The sequence below is a fragment of the Hylobates moloch genome, unplaced genomic scaffold (assembly GCF_009828535.3).
Source record: "Hylobates moloch isolate HMO894 unplaced genomic scaffold, HMol_V3 SCAFFOLD_14, whole genome shotgun sequence".
In the NCBI taxonomy this organism is placed as follows: Eukaryota; Metazoa; Chordata; class Mammalia; order Primates; family Hylobatidae; genus Hylobates; species Hylobates moloch.
The window spans coordinates 12,658,102-12,670,776 of NW_026652289.1; the positions used below are offsets into that span (position 1 = coordinate 12,658,102).

The 12,675-nt window shown below is 48.7% G+C and overlaps 1 protein-coding gene across 2 annotated transcripts in view; it reads right to left on the reverse strand.

The window, feature by feature from the left end:
• The window catches only part of IFNGR2 (interferon gamma receptor 2), a 37,268-nt gene that overhangs the window by 7,344 nt on the left and 17,249 nt on the right, over window positions 1–12,675 (reverse strand). For both annotated transcript variants that reach the window (XM_058427370.1, XM_032176302.2), the window contains 2 exons: window positions 10,459–10,664; window positions 3,792–3,940 (listed from right to left, as the gene is read on the reverse strand). In XM_058427370.1, the coding sequence (XP_058283353.1) occupies window positions 3,792–3,940; window positions 10,459–10,664 (355 nt within the window). The remainder of the gene's footprint in view (window positions 1–3,791; window positions 3,941–10,458; window positions 10,665–12,675) is intronic.

Consider the following 12,675-nt stretch of genomic DNA (forward strand, 5'->3'; position numbering starts at 1 on the left):
TGATTTCAAGGTCACCTCTTAGGTGACATGTGGAAATTTGTTTTTGTTTTTGTTTTTGTTTTTTTTTTTTGAGACGGAGTCTTGCTCAGTTGCCTAGGCTGGAGTGCAGTGACGTGATCTTGACTCACTGCAACCTCCACCTCCCAGGTTCAAGCAATTCTCCTGCCTCAGCCTCCTGAGTAACTGGGATCACAGGTGCCCACCACCACGCCTGGCTAATTTTTGTATTTTTAGTAGAGATGGGTTTTCACCATGCTAGCCAGGCCTGTCTCGAACCCCTGACCTCAAGTGATCCACCTGCCTCGGCCTCCCAAAGTGCTGGGATTACAGGCATGAGCCACCGCGCCCGGCCTGGGAATTTGGATTTCAAGTTTATCCCTCCCATTCCCAAACTGGTAAGGTGGCTTACTGTCCTTACACTGTTTGCACAATGTGTTTTCTTTATGAGGAGCATCTGCTTTCCTTCTGGGAGTTGGAATTTTGGCATACACTACACAGAGGGTGCGTATGTGGCTAGCCCCCAGAAAAAACCCTGGGTGCTGGGTCTCTCATAAGCCTCCCTGGCAGACAAAACAGTTCACATGTACAGTCACAGCTTGCTGGCGGAGGAATGAAGTGTATCCTGTGTGACTCAGCTCAGGGAGGCCTCCTGGAAGCCTACCCCTGGACACCTGCAGACTTTCCTCCATGTGCCTCTTCCTTTTGCTGATTTTGCTTTGCATCCTTTTGCTGTAAAAAATCAGAGTGTGGGCCAGGCACAGATGCGGAGGCTGAGACAGGAGAATCTCTTGAACCCGTGAGCCAAGATTATGGCACTGCACTCCACCCTGGACGACAGAGTGAAATTCTGTCTCAAAACAAAACAAAACAAAAGAAATCAGAGTGTGACTCTGTGCTGAGTCCTGGGAGTCCTTTGAGCGATCTAGGGTGAGTCTTGGGGACCCTAACACACAGACTCACAGCTGGAACAAAGATTACATTGGTGGCTTTCAGAGTCATTTTCATCCTTGAACCTTTTGATCATGGAAGCCAAGTACAGATGCTCTGGTCAAATGGAGGAAAGGGACTTGGGGGCCCTCACGGCTGCTCCTCTTCACAGGCTCCAGCTTATAGCTCAGTTGTTTCTTTTTTTTTTTTTTTTTTTGAGATGGAGTCTCGCTCTGTTGCCCAGGCTGGAGTGCAGTGGCGCAATCTCGGCTCACTGCAAGCTCCGCCTCCCGGGTTCACACCATTCTCCTGCCTCAGCCTCTCCGAGTAGCTGGGACTACAGGCGCCCGCCACCACGCCTGGCTAATTTTTTGTATTTTTAGTAGAGACGGGTTTCACTATGGTCTTGATCTCCTGACCTCGTGATCCGCCTGCCTCAGCCTCCCAAACTGCTGGGATTACAAACATGAGCCACCGTGCCCGGCCAGTTGTTTCATTTTATACATGAAGCTGCAGCCCAGAGAGGCTAAGTGACATGGTGTTAAGCGGGTCCCAGGCAGTGGAAGCCTGTTCTGTGTGCTCTTCATTAGGGCACGCTGCTCAACAAGGCTGGCCCCTGGGTCCTGGAGCTGAGTCCTCCAGTGCTGGGCAGCCCTGCCCAGCTCTAGGATACAAGTGGCAACTCGCCCTCTGGGGGCCGACTCAGTGCAGAGAAGTGGATGGACTCCATCCTAAAAAAAACAAAAGTGGCCAGGCGCGGTGGCTCACGCTTGTAATCCCAGCACTTTGGGAGGCCGAGGCGGGCGGATCACGAGGTCAGGAGATCGAGACCACGGTGAAACCCCGTCTCTACTAAAAATACAAAAAATTAGCCGGGCGTGGTGGCGGGCGCCTGTAGTCCCAGCTACTCGGAGAGGCTGAGGCAGGAGAATGGCGTGAACCCGGGAGGCGGAGGTTGCAGTGAGCCAAGATCGCGCCACTGCACTCCAGCCTGGGCGACAGAGCGAGACTCCGTCTCAAAAAAAAAAAAACAAAAAAAAAAACAAAAAAAACACAAAAGTATGGGTGGGCCCTTGGGGAGGGAGCATGGCAACACGGTGCCCTCGAGTGAAGAAACCAACCAAAGGGTGGAGAAAAACGTGGCCAGAGCGCCCATCCCATCTCTTGCATTTCCGGCACCATATCTGGTTGGTGAGGACAGACTTGGAAGAGGCAGCCTCTCTCTTCTGGATTCTGCCAGGCTCCCTCTATTCTAATCGACCCAGATCTTGAGCTCTGATTTGGAGAAATGATTTTTCCCTATTTCCTAGATGCTAAGTCTGTTTTTCAGTGAGTCTCACCCTTCCCAGTTTCATATTCCCCATAATGAAATGAAGAGGAGGCTGGGAACAGGGGCTCATGCCTGTAACCTCAGCACTTTTGGAGACTGAGGTGGGCAGATCGCTTGAGACCAGGAGTTCGAGACCAGCCTGGGCAACATGGCAAAACCCCATCTCTATAAAAAAAATTTAAAAATATTAGCCAGGTGTGGTCGGCACAGGCCTGTAGTTCCAGCTACTCGGGTGGCTGAAGTGGGTGGATTGCTTGAGCAGGGAGGTAGAGGTTGCAGTGAGCCAAGATCGTACCACAGTACTCTAGCCTGGGCGACAGTGAGACTGTCTCAAAAAAAGAACAATAATTTAAAAAAAAAAAATGAAGGAGAAGTGCAGATACAAAGTGTGTGGCAGAAAAAGATGGTGGTCAAGAGCAGGGCTCTGAAGCTAGGTGTCTCTGCTCTGCTCTGCCAGTGATTCGCTGCTGACCCGAGGCAAGTCACTTAACGACTTGGATTCTCTCTCTGCAAACGGATTAGTATAAAGATGAAATGGGCCGGGCATGGTGGCTCATGACTGTAATCCCAAAACTTTGGGTGGCCAAGGTGGGCAGATCACCTGAGGTCAGGAGTTTGAGACCAGCCTGACCAACGTGGCGAAACCCTGTCTCTACTAAAAATACAAAAACTAGCTGGGCATCGAGAACGAAACTCCAGCTCAAAAAAAAAAAAAACAAAAAAAAAGATGAAATGAGATGAAGTATCTAAAATTCTGGCCCAGAGCCAAACACAAAGAACGCTCTCAATAAATGTAAGCTCTTATTATCAAAAACCATAATAATGTTGAATTTAGGAAATCATGAAGTTCACATAGATAACAGAACCTCCTTAAATGCAGCTAGGATAATTTAGGCACTGGAGATGCTTCAAGACCATCATGTTTTTTCCTATACTCCTCGAGGCTGACCAGGCCCCTCTGATGTCATGCACCTCTGTCAACGTGATCACCTGCCACAGCCCCTTGTGGATTGCATTTCTGACCAATCTAAGCACCTGCAGTTCTCCACGTGTGCCACGCCTTCTCATACCTGCTGGTACTGCTCTCTAGAAAGCTCTTTCTCCCTGTTTCCCCCCCGATTTCACATGTGCCCTTTTCACAAACTGTTCAAACGTTTATACAGTTAAGCCTTGCAGACTGTAGTTGTGGATTCCTCATGGAGAACCAGGCCCACTAAAGCCTCCTCCAAACTACAGAGCATGGCAAAGGCATCGTAAGCAGGGCACCGGCAAAGTCTGGACCCCACACAAGGGACACAGAGTGACATCAAAGGATGGCCGGCCCTTCAGATCAGCCTGGCGGAGGGAGGTCTCAGCAAACTGAGTGGAAAAACAGGTCTTGAAGAGGGCAATGAAAACAGGCTCAGGGCTCAGCCTGTATGGGGACACGGGGACATGGAGACACCCGGTTCTTGCCCATGTTAAAGGTTTCTTCCTTTTGCTACGCCAGAAACTGCAAAGAAAAGAAAATCCAAACAAAAAAACATGCTCTTGCCTGTTGGGTTCTTCCTTTTTCCCAGTAATGGACATAATAACAAAAAAAGGCCGTGGAGGTATCAGCGATGTCAAAGGGAGAGGAGAACCTGATGATGAGGGAGCCTTCTCCTGGGGTGACCTCAATGTTTTTTGGAGGCCCGACAGTCACTGAAAAAGAATTACAAAGAGAAAACCACACACATACACATATGTATTATAGATATAATACAATGTATTATATAATGCTATGTATATATATATATATATATATAGTGGGTGTAGATATATACACACACATTTTTATCTATTTATTTATTATTATTTTTTCAAGACGGAGTCTTGCTCTGTTGCCCAGGCTAGAGTGCATTTGTGCGATCTCGGCTCACTGCAACCTCCACCTCCCGGGCTCAAGCAATTCTCTTGCATCAGCCTCTCATGTAGCTGGGATTACAGGTACACGCCACCACACCCGGCTAATTTTTGTATTTTTAGTAGAGACAGGGTTTCACTATGTTGGCCAGGCTGGTTTCAAACTCCTGACCTCAGGTGATCTGCCCACCTTGGCCTCCCAAAGTGTTGGGATTACAGGCGTGAGCCACCGCGCCCGGCCATATTTCTATTTATATATGCAGTGGGGTTGACTTCGGATGCATAAGACTACAAGAGGCGGCTCTAGGTGTGAGGCTGCCTTCAAGTCAGCCTCCAGGTGGAAGGAGAGGCCTTGAGGCAGTCCACAGTGTGGCCCACAGCAAGTCCCTCTGGCTCCTCAGGGGGCAGCTCGGATGCCAGAAGGTGAGATTCCACCAGGCAGGTGCAAAAGCCTCCCTGACTGAAAGGCCGCCAGAGCCAGTATCTCTTACTACAATTCCCTAGGAGTTGTTTCCAGGGCCCGCGCAAAGGACATGCCCAATTACAAGAATCACTGTTTCCAGCAGATCCTAGAGATGTGGCTTTCTACCAGGTATTTAGGATTGTCACAGCGGAGATGCAGTTTACCAGAGGCCATGTGACCATAAGCAGTGCCACCTAGTAACATGGTTGACATGACACCTTTAGCGTCAGCTTTCCAGAGAAACAAAACTGGGAGGTTTATGCCGGGCGCGGTGGCTCACGCTTGTAATCCCAGCACTTTGGGAGGCCGAGGCGGGTGGATCACGAGGTCAGGAGATCGAGGCCACGGTGAAACCCCGTCTCTACTAAAAATACAAAAAATTAGCCGGGCGTGGTGGCGGGCGCCTGTAGTCCCAGTTACTCGGAGAGGCTGAGGCAGGAGAATGGCGTGAACCCAGGAGGCGGAGCTTGCAGTGAGCCGAGATTGCGCCACTGCACTCCAGCCTGGGCGACAGAGCGAGACTCCGTCTCAAAAAACAAAAACAAAAACAAAAACAAACAAAAAAAAAACTGGGAGGTTAACCAAAGGTCAAATTTTCCTGCAGAGGAGAAATGATTTTGCTAGTCCTTACCCACAATACATATAAAATTCCAATATAACTGAGCAAAAGTGGTGTTTATAAACTTTATGTACATTTGTCTCCTAGCTTCTTGTAATACTATGTATATTTATTTATTAAAAAAAATTTTTTTGAGACAGGGTCTTGGTCTGTTGCCCAGGCTGGACTGCAATAATGCAATCGTGGCTCACTGCAACCTCGAACTCCCAGGCTCTAGTGATCCAACCACTTCAGCCTCCCGAGTACCTGAGACTACAGGCCCGTGCTACCATGCCTAATTTTTTTTTTTTTTTTTTGTAAAGCTGGAGTTTTCCCATGTTGCCCAGACTGGTCCTGAACTCCTGGGCTCAAGTGATCCTTCTGCCTCGACCTCCAAAAGTACTGGGATTCCAGGCGTGAGCCACCACGCCCATCCTATATTTAAACACAATAACTGAGAAGTGTTGCCATGGTAAGTCTATTTGTTCAGGCTTTTCACATAATTCACAGGTCAGGCTAGGACTGTGACTCATGATGTGCTATCAGTGAGGGGTTATCAAGCGTTTATTAAGTAAGCATGCACATTGTATAATTCACCAGAGAAACTCATAGCAAAGTACAGGGTGGGTCCTCGAAGTTCTAAGAGACCAATGTCTGCACATTTTACACAAGGAGACAATCCTGTCACTGTGTGTTCACAACAGCGGGGCTGGATTCTCTCCCCTGGGCACCCCAGGTTGGTGAGGGTTAGGTGTATGATCTGGCCAAGCTTCTCTCTGTGCAAAAGAACTGCTGAGTTTGTAGCTGTGCCTCCTCATTTGTTCTGGTGGAGGTGCTAAGTCCAGACAACTCCCAGTGGCAGAAGTGGGGTCAGGCCTGGCCCACCACCAGCCACAGTGATGTTCGTGTATTGACTGCTAGTGACAAAATGCTCTTCCACTCAGCCTGCTCAGGGACGCCAGCACACACGTTCTCCAGCTTCCCTCGTCCCAGCTAAGTGGGCAGAGTGTGCAGAAGCGCGTTGCAGAAGCACCTGCGGGGCCTGGCTGTAGGACACATTCTTTGGGCATCTCCATTAGCACATGGGAGTGTGGACACCAGCCACAGCTGGCCACTGCACGGCTGAAAGCACAGGGCTCAGACCTGCCCTTCTGAAGAGAGTCCCGGCCTGGAATCTGACATGAACCCAGTAAACCTCGTCTAGAGGGGAGAACAATCTGCCTCCTCTCACAGCACTGGAGTAAGGCTGCCTCCAGGGAACACTGGATGACAATGTGTGGAGCCTCCAGGTAAATGGCCTTTCCACAAAGCCTCTCACGATCAGTGCCACTGCCAAATAAGGGTATCCCGGGCCGGGCATGGTGGCTCATACCTGTAATCCCAGCACTTTGGGAGGCTGAGGTGGGCGGATCACTTGAGGTCAGGAGTTCAAGACCAGCCTGGCCAACATGGAGAAATGCCGTTTCTACTAAAAATACAAAAATTAGCTGGGCATGGTGGTGCATGCCAGTAATCCCAGCTACTCAGGAGGCTGAGGCAGGAGAATCGCTTGAACCTGAGAGGCGGAGGTTGCAGTGAGCCGAGATCAGGCCACTGCACTCCAGCCTGGGTGACAAGAGTGAAACTCCATCTCACAAAGACAAAACCAAAATTAACTGGGGTGTGGTGGCCCATGCCTGTAATCCCAGCTACTGGGGAGGCTGAGGCACGAGAATCACTTAAACCTGGAAGCGGAGGTTGCAGTGAGCCGAGATCGCTCCACTTCACTCCAGCCTGAGCGACAGAGTGAGACTGTCTCAAAAAACAAAACAAAACAAAAAAGCAAATAAGGTTATCCCCATTTCTCGGATGAAGAAACGGAAGCCGGGAGGTGACACTACTTGCCCACAGTAACACAGCCAATACATGGCAGAGCTGGGATATGAACCCAGGCGGGGGTGATGCTAAAGCCTGCCCCCTCCAACCACCATCTCACTCCTCCACTTGGTAAACCATATCCATTACTGATTCTAATGCCACCAGCAGAGGTGAAAGTGGCAAGTGTGACGTGAGACCACCACTGTGTCAAGCTTTTCAAGCATGTGGGCAGAGAACAGCAACCCAGCCAGTAACTAACAGAAACATGGGTGCTTGACTCCGGCCGGGAGTGGCAGCTGGCTGGTGCCGGACCCACTGTCGCGATACATCCTGCTTCTGTTACGTTCTCTTAATCCCTGGGCAGTGGCGGTTAAGTATCATTCCTTTTTTTTTTTTAAATGACGGAACCTCGTTCTGTCACCCAGGCTGGAGTGCAATGGTGTGATCTTGACTCACTGCAACCTCCACCTCCCAGGTTCAAGAGATTCTCCTGCCTCAGCCTTCCAAGTAGCTGGGATTACAGTCGTGTGCCATCATACCCGGCTAACTTTTGTATTTTTAGTAGAGATGGGGGTTCCACCATGTTGGCCAGACTGGTCTCGAACTCCTGACCACAGATGATCTGCCTGCCTCAGCTTCCCAAAGTGCTGGGATTGCAGGGGTGAGCCACCGCACCCGGCCATCCTTACTTCTTTGCATACTCCTAATTCCCACTTATTTGACACTTTATAGCTCAAATGGAGGGTGGTTTAGCACCCAAGGACGAATGGCTTGTCCACAGCAGACAAGGAGCCGGCAGGACTGCCCTGTCTTCTCTGTTTCTGTCCCTCACAGCACCTAGCACAAACCACTGATTTAAAAAAAAAAAAACTTAAAAAAAATAGAGATGGGGTCTTGCTATGTTCCCCAGGTTCATCTTGATCTCCTGAGCTCAAACGATCCTCCCACCTCAGCCTCCCAATGGGCTAAGATTACAGGCATGACCCTTTCTAAAAAACTTTTTATTGGCCGGGCACGGTGGCTCTCACGCCTGTAATCCCAGCACTTTGGGAGGCTGAGGCGAGAGGATCATGAGGTCAGGAGTTCGAGACCAGCCTGGACAACATGGTGAAATCCCATCTCTACTAAAAATACAAAAAATTAGCTGGGCATGGTGGCGTGCACCTGGAGTCCCAGCTACTCGGGAGGCTGAGGAGGGAGAATCACTTGAACCCGGGAGGCAGAGGTTGCAGTGAGCTGAGGTTGCGCCACTGTACTCCAGCCTGGGCGACAGTGCAACACTCCATCTCAAAACAACAACAACAACAAAACAAACTTCTTATTACAGAAAATTTCAAACACATAGAAAGTAGAGAGATCGGCCAGGCGCGGTGGCTCATGCCTGTAATCCCAGCACTTTGGGAGGCCGAAGCGGGCAGATCACGAGGTCACGAGATCGAGACCATCCTGGCTAACATGGTGAAGCCCCGTCTCTACTAAAAATACAAAAAATTAGCCGGGTGTGGTGGCGGGCACCTGTAGTCCCAGCTACTCGGGAGGCTGAGGCAGGAGAATGGCGTGAACCCAGGAGGCGGAGCTTGCAGTGAGCCAAGATCGCGCCACTGCACTCCAGCCTGGGCAACAGAGCGAGACTCCATCTCAAAAAAAAAAAAAAAAAAAATGTAGAGAGAAGATCATTAACAAACACTCATGTACTCATTACCCAACTGAATCAACCGTCAACTTATGGCCAATTTTGTTTCTTCTACGCCTGGAAGCTTTGTCCTTGTCCCTCCTGTTCTTTGGATTATTTTGATTTGTTTTTTTTTTTTTGAGATGGAGTTTCACTCTTGTTGCCCAGGCTGGAGTGCAATGGTGCAATCTCGGCTCACCACAACCTCTGCCTCCCTGGTTCAAGTGATTCTCCTGCCTCAGCCTCCCAAGTAGCTGGGATTACAGGTGCCTGCCACCACGCCCGGCTAATTTTTTGTATGTTTAGTAGAGATGGGGCCTCACCATGTTGGCCAGGCTGGTCTCAAATTCCAGACCTCAGGTGATCCACCTGCCCTGGCCTCCCAAAGTGCTGGGATTACAGGTGTGAGCCACCACGCCCAGCCTATTTTGATTTCTTTGAACAAATCTCAGCCATCACATCATTTCATCTGCAAATACTTTAATAGGTACCTCTGAAATATAGGAACACTTTACTTTTATTTTTTATTTTTTTTGAGACAGGGTCTTGCTCTTCGCCCAGGCTGGAGTGCAGTGATGTGATCTTGACTCACTGCAAACTCCGCCTCCCAGGTTCAAGCAATTCTCCTGCCTCAGCCTCCCAAGTAGCTTGGATTACAGGTATGCACCACCACATCCAGCTAATTTTTGTATTTTTAGTAGAAATGGGGTTTCACCATGTTGGCCAGGCTGGTCTCGAACTCTTGACCTCAAGTGATCTGCCTGCCTCGGCCTCCCAAAGTGCCGGGATTACAGGCGTGAGCCACCACGCCTGGCAGGAACTCTTTTTATTCCCCCAATTTTTATTGTGGTAAAATACACATAACATAAACTTTAACATCTTAACCAGACCACCTCCCCCTTTAAAAATCATAACGAAAACACCGTTATAACATTGAAAATAAGTCAACAATAAAATTGTTCATTATATATCAAATATCTAGACAGTGATCACATTTCCTCAATTGTCTTATACATTAGTTTGTCTAAATCAAGATCCACGTAAGTTTCATGCCCTGTGTGTGCATAAACCAGACACGGAAGAAACATCTGGCATGCCTGACTACGTGACAAATGAATTACTGGAGGAACAAATGTAGGAACTGGAATCTGAGGGTTCTTATGTCTCCTTCCAATATCTGGGGACACATTTGTTCACTCAGTCATTCAACAAATATTTACTGAATACCTACTACATGCCAGGCACCATTCAAGGTGCCTATTCTGCAACATAAAAGAAGTTGCACCAGAATAAGTGAGGGTGATCAGAGAGATATGCTAGCATCCCTTCTAGCATGAGGTTGGCAAACTTTTTCAGTAAAGAGCCACAGTAAATTTAGACTTTGCAGGCTCAACAGTTGCTATTGCAACTACTCTACCATTGTAGTGTGAAAGCAGCCATAGACACAATAAAAGATGGATGTAACTGTGTGTTCCAATAAAACTTTATTTACAAAAACAAGTGGTGGGCCAGATTTGGCCTTCAGGCTGTAGTTGGCCAACCCCTGGTTTAGCAAATCACACTCCCTTAGCATTAGCCTCCAAGGTCAGAGTGTGGGTTTGACCGTCCTACCCATTTGTCTGCTGGGCATTTAGGGTGAGAGGCAGGACAGAGGTGTGTGGAGTTGATACTGCAAGTGAAGAAAACCTGGAAAGTATAAAGGAAGTTCTATACCCAAGTTCTCTTACCATTCCGATAGTGTTGAAACCAAGGCATTGTCACCCAGGCAGAATGGAGTGCTCCCAGCTCAGCTCGAAGGCGTAGAGTGACATTGAAATCCATTGGGAAGCCTGCTGAGGGACTGGCAGCAGTGAAGTCACACTCTGTTGCTGTGATCTGTGTACAATTCACCCCTATGGACATGATGTCAGCCATGAACCATTTACTGTCGGTGCTGGGAAGGAAAAAAGGATTTCAATTCACGGAATTCTCTCTGTTTCATGTCTAATAGTTTCCCCAGAGCTTTTGTTCAAAACACAGGTTTATTGAGATACAATTTATATATACCATACAGTTTCCCCCACCCTTTTTTTTTTTGAGATGGAGTTTTGCTCTGTCACCCAGGCTGGAGGGCAGTAGCGCAATCTCGGCTCACAGCAACCTCCACCTCCTGGGTTCAAGTGATTCTCGTGCCTCAGCCTCCCGAGTAGCTGGAACTATAGGTGTGAGCCACCACACCCAGCTAATTTTTGTATTTTTAGTAGAGACGGGGTGTCACCATGTTGGCTGGGCTGGTCTCGAACTCCTGACCTCAAGTGATCCACCTGCCTTGGCCTCCCAATGTGCTGGGATTACAGGCATGCACCATCATGCCTGGTTAATTTTTATATTTTTAGTAGAAACGGGGTTTTAACCATGTTGGCCAGGCTGGTCTCAAACTCCTGGCCTCATGTGATCCGCCCACCTCGGCCTCCCAAAGTGCTGAAATTACAAGCATGAGCCACTGTGCTCAGCTGCTACTGTTATTTTTATTTTTAATTTCTTTGTAGAGCTGGGGGTCTCTCCTTGTTGCCCTGGCTGGTCTTGAACTCCTAAACTCAAGTAATCCTCCTGCCTTGGCCTCCCAAAGTGCTGGGATTACAGGCGTGATCCCCTGTGCCCAGCTGTGGTTTTTAATTGGGTTATTTGTCTTTTAATTGTTGAATTTAAGAGTTCGTTATCTATTCTGGATACAAGTCCCTTGTCAGATATATGATTTGCAAATATTTTCTCCTATTCCATCCCATAACTGATTTTAATACTTCAAACTCAGTCTCTGTAGCCTATGTTTTGGGAATGGAACTGTGTTAATACAAACTCCAGTCCTGCTTCCTGCTGGTGCGGAGTTTCTTCCCACCCATAGCTGCCCATTTAAAGAGGATTTGTCTCACCCATATGAAAACCTTGCCAAATACATGGCCACACATCCTTGTGAATGACAGTGCCTTTCCCAGAGTCCCAATGCCACACTCCCACGTGGGACTCTAGTCCCCAGCTCTGACCTCTTTGCCTCGGGTGACAGACTTCAGAAAGGCCAAGGAGGTGGCTGCTGGGAGCCTGAGTAGGGGCAGTGGACAGTATATCCCTACAACAGCAACTATGGCCCAGAAAGCAAGGCCATGGGAGACAGGAGACGAGACTGGAGACCCCTCTGTATCCCCGCGGCCACCGGCTTTCACGTACCACACATGCTTCTAACTGTACCTCCGACCCTCTCCAAGATGCATCTTTCGTTTAAGTTGCAAGGGACAAGATGAAAGCCACTTCAAGATGCGTGGCCAGGGCTTCCATGAAGACACCCGCCATAGATACCTACTACCCAGCCCCAGGGTGACAGACCCTAATGGGGAGAGGGATCGCAAACCACGAGCCTCTCCTCTCAGGTCGGGGGTGAGGGGCGTGCCCTGGGAGAGGTGAGTGATTTCTTTTTCAAGGTAGACAGATACTTAAAGACCATCTAACCGCCCCGCTCCTCCTCCTCCAACAGCAGCGTGCACGGCTCTTCCTCACACCCGCCACTGCCGGGGCTCAGCCTGTCCCTGGGACTCAAGAGCTATGTCCAGCCTTTGTGAGGTCACTCACAAAAACGTTAAGTAAGTCCATCCCCTTTGACCCAGCAACCTCTCTTCTAGAAGTGTAAGAAAATAACCAGATATGATTCATGTATGAGGACATGACTTAGGACAGGCACAAGCTGCCAACTGTCTACGCCCATGAGTGGCGAAAAGTTAAATACAACACATGTGATATGTCACATAATGAAACATACGATGTCCACACAGAAATAATTACATGAAAAAATGCTCACATTTAACTATGTCAAATTAAAATAAAAAAAGGAAATACACCCCAGAAGTATGACCCCAGTCTGGTTTGGTTTACACACACACACACACACACACACACACACACACACACACACACAC